The 15,764-nt window shown below is 46.6% G+C and overlaps 1 protein-coding gene across 1 annotated transcript in view; it reads right to left on the bottom strand.

Moving 5' to 3' along the window:
* The window catches only part of CASKIN2 (CASK interacting protein 2), a 135,552-nt gene that overhangs the window by 37,292 nt on the left and 82,496 nt on the right, over positions 1–15,764 (bottom strand). Inside the window, exon 2 of the mRNA XM_015425639.1 lies at positions 9,592–9,643. Within this exon, the coding sequence (XP_015281125.1) occupies positions 9,592–9,643 (52 nt within the window). The remainder of the gene's footprint in view (positions 1–9,591; positions 9,644–15,764) is intronic.

Genomic DNA, 15,764 nt, shown 5'->3' with positions numbered 1-15,764 from the left:
TAATGAGTTGCTGCTGTTGGGTGTGGCCTATTATGCTAATGAGTTCCTGCTGGGCGTGGCCAGCTTGGGAGCCAGCCGGAACTCCGTTCCTGTGCGTTCCTGCCCCAAAATAGCCCTGGATACAAACAATCAGGAACAACAATGTAGTTGTAGAAAATCTCACAGCAGAGTGCGTGTAATCACACGAAGAGAGGATTATTTGCAGCCAGCAACCATGTGTCTACAATTATCACCCTGCCTTGGACATCCAAGGAAACAAAACAGTGACCAGGGTTGCTGGTGGGGGACAAGGGGACAATATTCCAGGATCACCCTAAGGGTCCAAGCAGCCAGGCAAGGTGCCATTGGGGCATAACAGCTTTTTACTGGTTCCATTAAAAAAATGTGTGTATGTGTGTGTGTGTCTGATTTCTCGGAATGGAAAGGAGATAGAGGGAATATTTGCGGGAGGGGGGGCATGGAGGCTCTTGGCAGTCTTGACATTAGTCAAGCTTCCCCAAACAGTTACAGAAGCTATGCAGTAAGTTTTCAAATGTCTACTAGTCACCAGAATCCACTATTTCATGTAGAAATGCCAGCCACCAGGTGGGACCTGGGGACCCCCAAAATTACAGCACATCTTCAGACTACAGAGATCAGTTCTTCCAGACAAATGGATGCTTTGGGGGCTGGGCTCTTTGGCACTGTACACCACCAATGTCCCTGTCATCCCCAGGCTCTACCCCCAAATCCTTACTTCCCCCAACCCCGGCCAGCAGCCAAGGGGGCCCTGGCAACTAGGGATGGGCTCAAACCAAATTACAAACCGAAATTCATCGTGAACCGGGCCCAGTTCATGGTTTGTGAACTTCGGTTCATGCCATCCCACCTCATAAGCCCCCACGAACCTCCCATGAACGTCCCAGGTGGGTTCATTTGGTTTGTGTCGGCAGATTTGCTGGCGCTGGCAGCGGGGGTTGGAGAAGGCACTTAAAGAGACTGCAATCTCTTTAAATGCCTTCTCCAACCTGCACCACCAAAACCATTTAAAGGGATCCCTTTAAATGGTTTTTGCAAGCTGTGCCGCTGGGGTGGCATGACTCGCAAGTGAACGGAGAAGGCATTTAAAGGTTTCCTTTCAATTTCAGGGATCCAAGAGGAGGGGAGTGAAAGGGAGAGCTGAAATGGATGCAAGCCATTTCAGCAATCCCTCTCGTTCCCCCCACTTGGAAGCGGGGAATGTTTCCTTGAAATGGCTTTTGCAAGTGGGCACTGTGCAGGAGTGGAATCCAAGTGGCAAATTCACCACTAGGGATGAGCATGAACCAATTTGCAAGCCAAGGTTTGTCACAAACCAAACCCAGGAATGGAACCATTTCCCACAGAGGTTCGTGTGGTCTGTGGGACTGGTTTGTGGGCCAGCTGGCAGCCATTCAACAGGTCGGTTTTGCTCCCCCTGCTTCCAAGCAAGGGGAAGCAAAACCGACCCCTGAAACGGCTGCCAGCCATTTAAACCTAGCAGCTCGGCGGGTCAGGCATCAGCTTTTAGGTTGAAATGGCCAGCAGCCATTAAAGGAGTCAGTTTTGTCCCCCCTGTTTAGCGTGGGAGCAAAGTCGAAGTGGCAAATTCACTGCTTGAACTCCACTCCTGCACAACCCCCACTTGCAAACCCCATTTAAAGGGAACATTTCCTTTAAATGGGTTTTGACAGTGGGTGCCACGTGGGAGTGGAATCCAAGCCGTCAATTCACCCGGAAGTGATGAATTCTCCCCTTGAACTGCACTCCCACATGGCGTCCACTTGCAAAACCCATCTAAAGGGAACGTTCCCTTTAAATGGGTTTTGGAAGACCCCCCCCCTTCCATTCTGCTGACATCAGGGAGCCACCACCAGCAGAAAGGAGGGAAGGAGGGAGGGAAGATCTCCTTTCCATTCTGCTGGCCTCGGGGAGCTACTCCCAGAAGAAAGGAGGGGGAGAGATTCACAAACCTCACGAACCCAAACCAGTCCACAAAGTGGGAAAGGTTTGTCCCAGTTCATGGTTTGTGGGACTTCGCGAACCATGAACTCCATTTTCCCGGTTCGTGCCCATCCCTACTGGCAACCCTAGTTTCGGGAAACTATTGTAGCACCATCTTTCCCCTTTACATGTGCTCAAGAATTTTAGCTGTATTTGAGTTACATCAGTGAAGTTGCAGATATATTTTCTATTCCCCCCTACACTCCTTCTATATGTTCCCAAGTGGCTCTTGGATGACTCTTGGATGACCATGGAAACAAACACTGCAAAGGGAGGAACCCTCAATAGACTTGAGGAGAAAGGTGACTAAAATCTTACACTGTTAGGGTCCTGCAGAGGCAAGATAATTCACTTATGGGCCCACTCAATGCGCTTCAAAGAAGTTGTCCTCCCCTCAGCCTTAGAAAGTCTGGTATGGACACCATTGCCTCACGGAACAGTGGCTACAAAACAAGCCACTTGGGTATTTCTTATTGGACGAGCCCTCTAATGTAGAAAAGTATGCACACTTTTGAGTTACGCAAAGCATTCTTTTTGATGAACATTTTGTCGTAACTGTTTTTCAGTGTCAACTGCAGTTTGCACAATCACAGATCTTACATTACCTCTTAAGTAATTTTCTAGGTGTGTTAAGCTGAAACAATGTAAGAAGCCATGATGTCAGTTTTATAGTATTCTAGGAATGGACATGTTTTGAATAAGATGCATCTGCTCTGTTTTATCAAGCTGTTCATTTCCAAAATAGACGAGCCTTTTAAATGGAGAGGCATGACTTAAATAAGAGACATTTGGAAAGTCCAGTTCTCTGTGATCCATTGCTGCTTACAGCTTCCCAGCACCGACCAGACAGGCTCTAATGCAGGGGTGTCAAACATACGGCCCAGGGGCCAGAAGCAGCCCATCCATGGCTCTTATCCAGACTGCGAGCAACTGGTACAAGGGAGGGAAAGCAGGAGGCTGCTGGGGGGGGGGCAGGCAAGCGGGTGCATGCAGTGACGTGTGTGATCAAAGCTGTCAAGAAATAGAAAGGAAATTGCTAGGGAGCAGGACTATGAGGCTGAGGTAAAATAGTGGAGAGGAGAATGGCAGCAAAGGCAGAGAGAGAGAGAGGATGAGTGGTGTTTCCCCCCCTGCCTCCTCTGACTGCAGCTCAGCGAGGATTGTTGGAGCCAAGCTGCTGGCGCTGCCACCACTGCACTAAACAACAACCATGAGGGGGATTGGCGGGAATGGGCATGTGGAGTGGCGGTTTGTTAATGAAGGAATGGGGCCAGCAGGGGCAAGAGGAGGGGGAGGGCCGGCATGTGGATTGGGAGGAAACTGGGCTGTCTTGTGCATGCCACTCTGAGGGGAAAGATGTCCCAGCCTCAGAAGCAAAGGGAAAAAGGGGGGAAAGGGTTCTGCTGTTGCCATTGCAAATGTGAACAGCTGCAGAACTGGGAGGCAGAGCTAGTGCTGGAGGAGGTGGAGGATGCCGACCTCCCTTCTCCCCCACACTGTTCTCAGCCCAGGTCTGTGGGAGGACAGAAAGCACCCCTTGGAAGTTTCAGAAACAGCCTCTCTATCAGGCCTTCCCCTCAGCCCCACCGCTTCTGTGGGAAATGCAGGATGGATAGGAACTGGCAGTGGAGAGATCTGGCAGAGCCAGGTTCAGATCACACACACCCCCAAGCCAGGAACCTGTCGTCTGGGTCACCCAGGACAAGTCACTCAGCCTGGACCACCTCACAGGGTTGGTGGTGGTGGTGGGGATGGGGTGGTGGAGAGGGGAGTCTGTTGTGCCTCCTCAAGAGTCTTAGGGGTAGGATGGCGGAAGAGAGGAAACCAAAAGCAAAAGATGGGGGTGCGCAGGTGCTGGGGGGGGGTGTTTGGGGGGGGGGGGGGTTTCCTGAAAAACTACCTTATTTAATTGCAAGGAAGATGACTCATCTCCTAAAAGTGCTATATATACAAAAATAACTTATTTGTATGAAAGTGTAAGATACACCCCCCCCCCTATGGTATCCCTTGGAAACAAACTAGTCTTGCATGTGATTAAATACATTTATGGGGGTTTTGTGGATTTCCCAGTAAATCAATTTGCCTGTGTCATTTGTAAAGTTTATATCTTTGGTGCATGGCTTTAGTTTTTATGGCACACATGACCCAGCCCAACAAAGTGACATTTATGCCAGATTTGGCCCTCATAACAAATGAGTTCGACACCTCTGCTCTAACGTTTAACGATGTCTCCATTCCCCTGCATTTCCCAGTAGACTCACAAAACTACTTTCCTCTCCAGAGAACTCACCATGCATATCCTTGTGCTGCCATGGTTCTAGGGCACCCAGAACAATTTCTAGTTGGTTCTAATAGGTGCCAGTTGAAGATGTGTTTTTTTCTCCTGTACTGTTTAGAGGTGCATTCCCTGTATTAGTATTACTAGTTGCTTTATCAGACTATCCAGTGTTTATCACATTTTTATTATTATTTTAGTATTTTAGGTGAGGTATATTTTAATTAATAAATAAAAATAATAACAGTGGGCATTTGGAAAGTTGCCATACTGAGCCTTGACTATGATCAAACACATGGGAAGGTGTGGAATAGCACAGAGTTTGAGTCTTATGGATATTAATGCCTAGCTTAACAGAGTGCTCCAACAAGGATCTTTAATAGTTACCAGGCTAGAAGAAGTTCTGTCCTTCCAAATTCTAAAATGACAGGACGCATACCTCAAACCTCTTGCTGGTATGCCGCTCTTAAAGCCACAGGAACCTTCTTTGAATCTGGTTATTTCACTTCTACTTAAGGGGGGGGGGAATTGCATGAGAAGTCCTGTAAGTATTATTAGGGTCAGCCTAGTGGGTTACTATTTACAGAAGGTCAGGGACGGGTGGGTGGCTCCCTGTTTTCTGGGCAGCACCAGAAAAGGCAGACAGAAAAACCAATATTGCCATCTCTAGCCTGGGGACAGATGACACACTATTCCCCGGTATGGCACATACCTCCTCCCCTGTCCCAACTCTCCTAGCCTGCCCTGACTATGGCCGTCTCTCTCCCAGCATGGCTCTCCTACTGTCCAAGTGTGTGAGGCCAGTGAGAATGAATAGTGCCTGTGTTCCTTGTCTGTGAAAGAGGCTTGTTTATCCAGAGTTCCCCCACCACCACCAGCTCCCGCCTTCGTCTTGCTCAGTGGTGATTTCATTCATTCATTCAAAAAGACCCAGGCAGGCTTAGAGCCCACAGGAACCAACCCCCCCCCCCCCACACCCACCCAAGGAAATGAGGAGCTCCGAGGTTTCAAAGCAGGGGCATTATCCCCAGCGAGGCTCAAAGAGTGTGGAGAGCAAGCAGCCGCAGCCCAGCCTCTGGAACTGTTAGGGACTGAGGGGTTGCCATGGCAGATTGGAAGCTGTTGTCCCATTAGACTAGGAGCCTGTCTGAAGGGGAGGGGAGGCATGAATAGCAGACTCTTCAGAGCCAGATACCAGGAAAAGCTCCTAGTGTATATTGATGGTGCCCACAAGGGAGGTCTCGTCCTTAACCCCAGGCAGCCAGCTAGCAGTCCCCTCATGCTGTGTCTCTGCTGCAGGCCTAGATGTTCCAATTATCCCCACAGTAACCTCTCTGTGGGAATAAGGGATCCTTGCAGCCGGGAGACTGGCCAGAGGCACCAAGGGGGCACTGTGCCCATTCCAGAGGCAGGCCCAAAGATCTCTAATGAATAGGATTGCGGGAGGTCGTATTGCCATTGCCTAGCAGGGGTAAGCCCTTACGGACAGCCTGCCAGCCCAGGGTAAAACTCAAGACACTCTCTGTTTCATTCAAACAAGGAAACTTGCTACCCTGTGGGCGGCACCTAATTTTCTCGGGGGTGCCTCCGTGTTTCTTTTTAGAAGAACTCCTGTATTTGTGACAGCTGCATGACAGTCAGAAATTCAGCAGTGCTCATGAAAACAAAATCAGGGACTGGATGGGCCTTTCGCGTGATCCAACATTTCTTATGTTCTTATGCATTAACCCTCAGCCATGAACAGACCCAGCACTAAGAGGAAGGTTGCCTTTGCTCCCTGGTTTTGTTTTCATGAGCACTGCAGATGTTCTGCCTTAGCCCTTTCGGTTGTGTCAGCAGAAAGAAGGAATGCCTTGTTGCAGACACTAAGCAAACACTCTTAAACAACAGATATCCTGATGCGAAAGGAGTAAACTCAATGAGGATAACATTGCCAATACCATTAGTCACCATTTTCTAGACAGGAATTAATTTTGGCACAGTTAATGTTGCCATATTGCCTAAAAACACAGAGACGGTCCAGCCAATAATGGCACTGGGGCAAATGAGGCTGCCAGCGGTTGCTATTTATTGCCTTGGGGCTAACCTGGGAATTCTGTCTTGACTCCAGACATTGAAAAAAGGGTCAGACAGGAAGGCTCTTTATGGCTCCGTCTTTTGCTGCCTTTACTATTGGAGTCAATATAAATTAGTGATGCTAACTCATCATTTTGGATAGTCAGAAATACTTTGCACAGCCTGCAAATTATGGTACCCAGATTTCTGAGACTTTGGCCAAACTAAATGAAGGGATGTGACATCTATAAGTAGAGCTCCCACATTTCTTAAAAGTATGTATTTACTGTACTTACAGTATGCCTTTCTTGAGAAAGGCTGGGGGGGGGGTTTTGATTCAGATCAGATATGTGGTGCATGGAGGCAGAGGTTTTAATTCTCTTCTCTACAAACTAAGCTATTTGCACCTTGGAAAAATCCCAGAAGTATCTGTGATTTAGAAATAGCATTTCTCAGACCCAGGGGGAGGTACAGGTTTAAGCTCTACTCCTCCAGCACCATGGTTCCAGTCTAGTGGGAGGGACAACTGTTATTAGCTTTTAAAAGAATGTGGACAATCTGATTACAGATGTCCCTGTGTCTTATTTACCTGCACATCAGTAAACACACTCTTAATTTGGAGGGAAAGAGAGAATGGCATTTTCCCCAAATCACTTTTCCTGAAAATGGGCTAAAGAGAAGCTTGAAAACTTCCGTTATCAATTTCTCGAGATAGACCCAATTGACCCAACCCCCCCCCCCAAAAAAAAACACCCTTGCAATGTATTCTGCCTCTTACTACTTGGGTCTGGTTAACTGAGCAAGAACTGGTTTTGCCGCAAAGCGCTTACAGGGGATCTGTAAAACAGATTTGCTGTTCAACAGCAAATGCTACATTGACACTGATGTTCAGTCTTGCTGATTTCAGTAGAATGTACTTTCATGGACGTGTGCTTAGGAATGCAGCTTTAGTAACTGTAATTGCCTTTTTGCATTTAGAATACAAATAAGGAACTAGAGCTGGGATTTAATTTACAAAACAGCCTACATAACTGCAATAGAGAAAGGAGTTAGATCACTGTAGCCAACTACAATCCTCAGCTGTTTTGCAAAAGTTCACCCCTGGTATCCAGCCAGTCACTGTACACAGCATTTAATGTATCATCTCTGGAGAAATAGAGGCTTATTGCCTTTCCTGAAAATAAAACAGAACTCTCACTTTTTCTCTCACTCTGGAACTTATGTGGCCCAAATACCAAAGCATGTAAGTTACTGCTTTTCAAATTACATTTATCCTAACAGCATCCACCAAGAACACCATTTTAGTTTTCATTATCAGAAGCAAAAAAAATTTTAAGAGTGACTTTTGTAGTTACTTTTTAAAATAATTCATAACTCCTGAGGAATTATTGCATATGGCGTACACTTGGGCAGGGGCTACCCTCTGCCTTCCACAAGTGGTGTCCTGGATATTCATTCAGTTTTTACAGCGAAAGTGTATACTGGCAACCCAGTCCTTAAAACCTTGCATTGAAACAATCCATGGACTTCGTGAGATACCCCTTAGAGAACCACAGCCTGAATATCTCCCGCAGCCGCCTTAACAATCACCCATTATTGTTTTGTCATTGTGACTGGATGATCTTTTGCTCACTCTGTCAACATGCGCTCTTCCAAGTTTAGCAAACTCCTGACGGCTTGCTCTTGTTGGTGGCCATTATCTCTATATCTTGATTTCATGCCTTGTTCTTCTCTACCTAACTATTTTGTGCTTTGCTTGTTCCAAGTTTGTGGGATTGAGCGATGGAAACTTCTGGCTATAAGATCTTGGCAAGGTCCCAGACCACATTTCTTGGACAGCCCCTTTGTAAAGATGTTTATCTCAGACTAAACCTTGGCTCACAGTCTAGTGTTTGGCCTGCCCTTGCCTTTACCCTTACCACTAGGACTCTGTCATAGGACTGAAATGTGACAAAGCCTCATTCACCTCAACATCCATTTGAAAAATCTGTGGAAGTTATGCAATATCTTTGTTAGAATCTCTTATTTGGGGCAGCAAATGAGGTTGGAAGAAAATCTGCTATACAGACTTCTAAGACCAGAGACAAGTAGCATCAGTAGTGTTAAGCACAACAATACAGGATTTATACCAACCATAAAGCAGCATAAGCTAAATTTTAAGGCATGCTATGACCTTAATCCACTGTGATTGCTTGTCAGTGTTTGAGGAAGCGACTGTACTTTTCCAAGAGTTAGGTTAGCAAAATATATTTTCCCCAGCTGCTGCCAAGGAGCAATTGCACCCCTAAGTGTCTACAGCTTCAGTCCCTAAGTCACTCATTTCTTGCAGGCTCCACTCAACCATCCAGTGCAACATATGCTTCTACAAACCTTCATGACTGGGCTCCCTCCCTCCTGTGCTGAAAGCGCTGCACTGGTTGCCAATAGCGTACCGGATTCGCTTCAAAGTGCTGGTTCTTACCTATAAAGCCCTATATGGTCTGGGTCCAGCCTACCTGAGGGACCGCCTTTCCCCGTATGTTCCCCCAAGAGCACTACGGTCTGGGGCCCAAAATCTTCTAACTATACCGGGCCCCAAGGATGCTAAGTTGGCCGTCACGAGGGCTAGGGCTTTCTCGGTAGCGGCCCCTACCTGGTGGAATGAGCTCCCAGAGGAGATCCGGGCCCTGCGGGACCTGGTGCAGTTCCGCAGGGCCTGTAAGACGGAGCTCTTCCACCAGGCTTTTGATTAGGGGCCGCTGCCGTCCCCCCCCCCGCTATATTACCATCAATGTGGGGGGGTTGAGGGCCCTAGGAGGGGAGGAAGAACATCTGTTCAATACCTACTATGCAATGCCTACCGGGGGATGTTTGGTTTTCGTGGTCTTGTCCTCTCTGATATTCTGAAATGGATGCTGTGAAGTTGAGCACCTTATTGTTTGCTTGGGTTTTAAACTGTATATTGTGTTTTGTACTAAAGTATTTGATGTTTTTATGAGCAAGTTTTATGCTATGTAAGCCGCCCTGAGCCCTACGGGGGAGGGCGGGGTATAAATTTAACAAATAAATAAATAAATAAATAAATACACTCTTGGCTTTGGATTTCTGTCTTGGAGTGACGGAGCCAAAGTCACTGCAGAGCAAACGACTGCACCATCGGACACAAACAAAAGGGGAGGGTCAGCCTAATCACTGTAAAACCTTATTGTTTTGATCAGTTAGTGTGCTCACCATCATTACTTCCACCTTAATTAGCACAGCCTTATCAGGCTAGTACTTACCCATCCACATCCTGGTAGTTCACATTCAGCCTCTTTGTTGATCCCAAGAGTTCTAAAGAAAAGGGGGAGAGAGAATTGGGTCAGTTCAGGATCTTCTTGGCAGATGGTGGAATCTACATGATGCATGCAGAGCCTTTACAGATCGTATGGTTCAACAATGGCTGCAACCAGAATTGAATCTGCAACTCTCTCTTCCCTGAAGACTCTGAAGAGAAGCATTTTGAGTACAAACTGTGGGCGATTCCATGCTAGATTGCCGTCTCGGCAACAATGTGAATGACATCAGAAAGGCCACACATTAGAAGGGGTCAGGAGACAAGGTCCCCTTGGCACAGTGTCTCGTCTCTGATAGTAGTTTGGAACAAACATATTAAAGGTTGATTTCAAGAAACAGGAATGTGATGGAATGGTTTCCATCATGCAGGCTTGATTTGCCATTGGCTATTAAGAAAGGCTAAATAAGGAGGCAAAATCAATGCACACATTCATGCTTTTCACTTTTGTTTACATTTATAAGTCTTCTAGGGACAAGTCCTTGATCATCCTGCAAAATGAGTGTTTCCTAGGAGTTCTAACGGATTCTGGCAGGTGCAGCAACTCTGGACTTTCCTGCCCAGCTTGCTTCTATGCACAGGAGCCTGAGTCTCCCTCTCCATCCCCGATCCATCTGCTTGCAGAACAGAGAGTGATGGTTTATCTCCCCAAACCTCGAGACTAACCTTGCTGTGCACAGGCCAGTGCCTGACCCATCCCTTCAGCTTCTTCCTCTCTCCAGCTCCTTCTGCATTGCCTTCTATTGCACTCTTCTTCATGGGCACCGGCCAGGTACTTGTTTCTCTTTCTTCATTTCCCCCTTTCCCCAGTAAATATGCTGCTCAATCGCTTCCATCTTCGGAATCCTTTCAATGGCTCATCACATCACTCCCATGTAACAAGCAGGAGAAAACCTGGTCCCCACTGCTGATGGCGACTGGGTCAGTGCCTTTGGTCGATTCCTTTTCAGGAATGCTCCCATTTATAGAGTCAGAAAAGTGTAGAGCTGGGACATTTTGCTTACGCCTCTCAGCAACTTACCCGCTGCCGGGGAAGAACCCACGGACTAAATGGTTGGCATTTTTGCTTCACAGGCAGGGGGTGGCAGGAGCCCAGAGGTTATGAATATACCAATTGTATTTGTCTGACATTTCCTTCACCTTGTCCACCTTCTCCGAACTCTCAATTCTCTTAATAGCATGCAGTGTGTCTCTTAAGGAAGAGAAGCCCTTCTGTATTTCAAACCATATATGCAAGCTTTACTTAGCCTGTTAAGATCCCAACTCCTTCATGATGAAACCAGTGCAATTATTTTTTCCAGATAATAATGGAGTGTTTCATTTGAGAATTCAGTGGAAAAATGATAGGGCATCAACATAAGAACTCAACATTTATAAGAAGGAAGCACAAGTTTTGCTAGTTTTATCTACGGTTGAGACAAATCGATCCTTTTTTATTTTTATACCGAAAGCCCGTTCAAAGGGATACAGTATATAGAGTATCATCAACAACATTTATAGCCCATATTTCTGTTTAGAAAAACATTTTAAATTACTTTTCAGAAAAGGCTAGTACACCTTGTGGCACATAGAAAACAAAACAAAAAAGGCCTAGGTGTGCAGCCAGGAGGGAAGGTACAAACTGGCAATGCTTCCCCTGTTGGTTCAGCAGCCTCTGGACTCTCCATAGATAGCAGTGATTTCCATGTTGCATCATGTTATATCATTTGATACTAGGCAGCCAACAAACTGCAATGCTAGAGAAAATGACCTGCCATTAGACATCCAGGTCAAGAAAAAGCAGGTCATGGAACATGCTGGTGCTGCATTATGATACAATTACCCACTGATGTCAAAACAGGTCAGTGCCATGCCACAACAGTGAACTGTAAATAAACCTGAACAAACATCATGCAAAAAAGCCAAAAATAGGCCTCCACTTTCACTTTAAGTGAGAGTGAATTTGTAAATAGCTTGGCCCTAATTTTAAGAAGTCCCCCTTAACTGAGGTATCTATTGAAATCTGACTGGAGGATCTACTCTGCAATGCCATATGAGACACAATAGCAAACCATGTCTTCTTCACAGGACCTGCACTTCAGAATACCAAAACAAGCAAAGGGTAAACAAAAGCACCAGAGCAAGCAAGACAAGGGACGGACTGCAAATACGATGTTCATTCATCCGTCCTGACTACACTATTGGATTTCCAGTGTTAAATTCAGCTTGGCTTGTATGATTCTTCCTCTTATTTATCACATTTCATCCCCTCCTTCTTGGAAAGAGTTCAGGTGGGTGACGTACATGCTGCTCCCCTCCTCCATTTTATCCTCTCAACAACCCTGTGAGACAGATTATACCCACTACACCACCCTTGAGTCTATTCCACAATCCATTATGCTCTCTGCTAAGAGTGAAAGATAGTAACTTGTTGAAGCGGCAACCCTAAACACAATTGATAAAGAATAAGTCTTGGTGCATCACAATATCCTTTGAAGTACTTCCCCCCCCACTAGTATCACAAAAGAATGAAGCACTAGTTCAACCAATGAGAATGGATAGATGGGACTGAAAGAACAAGAGATGGTAGAAATTGAGCAAATGAGGGTATCAAGTAGGAGAGACCAAGGAAGGAGCTGAAAATTCAGGTGGTAACAAAACGACTGCAGGAAACTGAAGATGGCTAATTAGACATGCATGTGTAAAGTGCCATCAAGTTGCAGCTGACTTACGGCAACCCCGTTTTCAAAGTTTTCAAGCAGAAGATGCTCAGACCTGCTTAACTTCCTAGATCTGATGAGTTCAGGCTAGCCTGGGTCATCCAGGTGAGGGCTTGAATTAGACACGGCGGCAGAAAACATTAAACAGAGAGACGGAGCATACTGAAATCTAAAAGCGAACCCTGCACATACTTCTGCACAGTCTACTTCTGATCTCTAGCCGCAAAGGGAAAGTAGTCATTGCCATCACACACTGTTTAGAAAGTTCTCAGCTGGAGTAGATCAACCTTTGGTCTGATCCACTCAGCAAGGCATCTTCAGAACCACAGCCAGTGAAGTAGGCAAGGCAGACGAAGACTTATTTGGGGAGTCGGAACTCATTCAGTACCTCCAATCCCTGCAGGCCATCTGCATCATGGGTTTTTCAATTCATGCTAGTCTACTCCTAATTCATACAACAGATGGGTTGACTGTGGGACCAGTGAGTTGTGCATCATGCACAGTCAGCTTTACAATAATAGAGGTGGGATGTTCCAGGAGAAAGGGTACGTCCCTTTTTCAGGGACCTTTCTTGCACACCTGGCTTAGCATTAAAGTATCAGATTGAGAGCACAGGTGGCAGCCGGGCAGTCATGCCCCAAATCCTAGCAACAGATACTGAGTTGAGGTGAAGAGCATCATGGATTGCTAAAGGAAGGCTGGAGGCCTCTGCAGATTATATCTACAACAGATGCCTGACATCCCTCCTCCTCATTGGCTGTTGTAAAGTTTCAGCAAGATTTTCCCAGGCTCACTATTGTAAATTCAGTGTGATCTGCATTCAAATTTCTTCCACTTCTTGGGTGTTCAGCTCCTGTTGCCTGGAAGATGCCAGCAGAAATAAAGGAGGTATTGCAGAGAGGTAGGGTTACCAGACATGTCTTTTGAGAGGACACGTCCTCTTTTTTTGGTGTCTGTCCTCTTTTGGGCTCTTTTTTTTTAAAAAAAGGATGAAAATGTCCCCTTTTTAGGTTGGAAGGTTAGGAATATTCCTAGTTAGTAGCAATTAACACAGTTTAGATAGTAGGGGCATTTAAAACGAGATTTGTCATAGTGATCATTGTTTGAAGTGGTCAGTCGGGAAATATGTCCTCTTTTTTTGCTTTTCAAAATATGGTAACTATAACAGAGGGGAAGCTGCACAACCCCCGTTGGAGAAACAAGGAGGAATGAATCAGAGGTGGGCTCATTGACAAATGAAAATATGAGTTGAAAAGAAAATCCCCACCATTGCGGTTTTCCTGAGGGCGAATCAAAATGTTTAGTCAATAGGTATATCAATGCAAAGCCATTTTCAAGAAACTGATTGCATCATGTGCGTGACAAACTTAGCTGACACTGTCCGCCAGGCGGATCAGAAACCAGGGAGGTCTAAATGGAATCAGAATAATTAGGTCTCTTAAGGACTTTTTCATATTCAAAGTGCTCTGCAGTCATTCATGCACCAGGGACTCAACTGGGTAAAACTGGCATGTCCTTTCACATTGGTTCTGCTCCTCAAGCAGCAAAGCAGACACCCCCCCCCCCTGCTACTCATGCAGACAGACACAGCCAAGGCTGCTAAGAGAGAGAAGGCTCATTACTTGCAGTGGAACCCTATACTAAAAGCTAAGTATGTTTTATTTTGGGAACCAATGATCTTGCACACACAAAAAAGCTTGATCCTTATAGTCACTTTGTCAGCAAATAAATGCACAGAATGGTCCGGAAAGGATAATGTGAAGGTGGTGGGGGGGAGTTTTGTCCGATGAATTTCTGGAACTGCACAGCAATCAAAGGCAAAAGAAGCCCTGCCAAAGAAAAGGGAGGCTTCCAGGAGATGAGACTTATGCTTGAGATCTGTTTTTTAATGCCAGGGGTGCATCTGCCACAGCCCCCCGCATTAAGCTTGGGAGAAGGGAAGAGAGGGCTTAGAGACCATAAGCTACCTAGTGGGCAGTCAGGAAAGAGCGTGGGGCTAGGGATGCAGTGGGTACTATTTCAGCTATTGCATTCAGCAAGGGAGGCTGCAAATAGGGTTGCCAAGTCTGGGTTGGAAAATACCTGGAGACTTTGGGGGTGGAGCCAGGAGAGGGTGGGGTTTGGGGAAGGGAGGGGGCTCAGCATAGTACAATGCCATAGAGTCCACCCTTCAAAGCAGCCATTTTCTCCAGGGCAGCTGATCTCTGTCAGCTGCGGATCAGTGGTAAAAGCGGGAGATCCCCAGGCCCCACCTGGAGGCTGGCAACCCTAGCTGCAAAGCACACAACAGGACTTGTCACCTTTCTTCTTCTTCTTCTCAGACATGCAGAAATTCAACAGGTGCAGGGTTTAACAGCGCAGAGAAGTCTGTCAATCAAGAACCTTGGTCAGAAAATAAAAGGGTACCTCACGTATAACTGTACAGATCCCCAGCTGATTAGCAGTTGTTCAGAAGAGCCACAATCACTGAGCAAGGTAGGGACGTAGCTTTCAGGAGAAAGGTGGGGCCTGTGGCACCAGCACAAGGTCACTCAAATGCAGATGCTGAAAACAGCTGTGATGTTTGGTCAAGTCAGTACTCCTAATGGGAGCTGACACAACCGGCGGTCTTTTCTGTAAGGAAAGGGCTGGTTGCATCTGTCCTCTCCCCCCCCCTTGGTACCTTAATACCAAAGCTTTCAAAAAATCTTTGGAAAATGTAAATTAATATGTTGGAAACAATGCAAATCCTTTCAGGGAAAGCAGAGGCAGACTCTACCCTCATTTTTACTGGTGTGCAAATTGGGACAGAAGAAAAAGATGAAATTGTTTGTTCCTAATCACAAGGGGGGGGGGGGAAAGTCTAGCAGAGAGGATCTGAAGACAGGAGTCAGATGCCAGTGACTCCAAGGACCTTATATAACAAGAGAGAGATTTAAGAATAGGAATGGAGAGAGGGAAGGAGGATTTCAAAAAGAATGACATCCCTGCAGTTACATACATTAATATAATTATGAAAATAGTGTTTACGTGCTTTAATCATTAGTAATATCTATATATCTAATAGCTAAGTTGCCCCCTCTGTGCGGATATCTAAATCCGCACATCGGGGGCACTTGGGGGGGAGGGAGATTTTTGTGCACACGTGGGACGGTCCCCAGGTATGCACAAAAATCTGAAAACCTGAAAAAAAATCGGGGGGATACTTAAATCCCCCCAAAAGTCACAGAGCGTCCCCTGTGCGTGCGCAGGGAATGCTCTGCAAACTGCCTCGGTTCAGGGGGGGAGGGGAGCGAGCGACCGGTCGAGGAGGAGGAGGTGGCGGCGGCGGCGGGGAGGCCCGGCGAGACCCGGCAAGGCCCGCCGGCGGCAAGCCCTGGCGAGGCCCGGCGGCGGCTGCAAGCCGCAGGCCTTGCTTTGAAGCGGGGGGGGGGGGGGGCCG

The sequence above is a fragment of the Gekko japonicus genome, unplaced genomic scaffold (assembly GCF_001447785.1).
Source record: "Gekko japonicus isolate JY-2015 unplaced genomic scaffold, Gekko_japonicus_V1.1 scaffold1013, whole genome shotgun sequence".
NCBI classification, from domain to species: Eukaryota; Metazoa; Chordata; class Lepidosauria; order Squamata; family Gekkonidae; genus Gekko; species Gekko japonicus.
The sequence above is the reverse complement of the archived record's forward strand: the minus strand, read 5'-3'. Positions and strand labels throughout refer to the sequence as shown.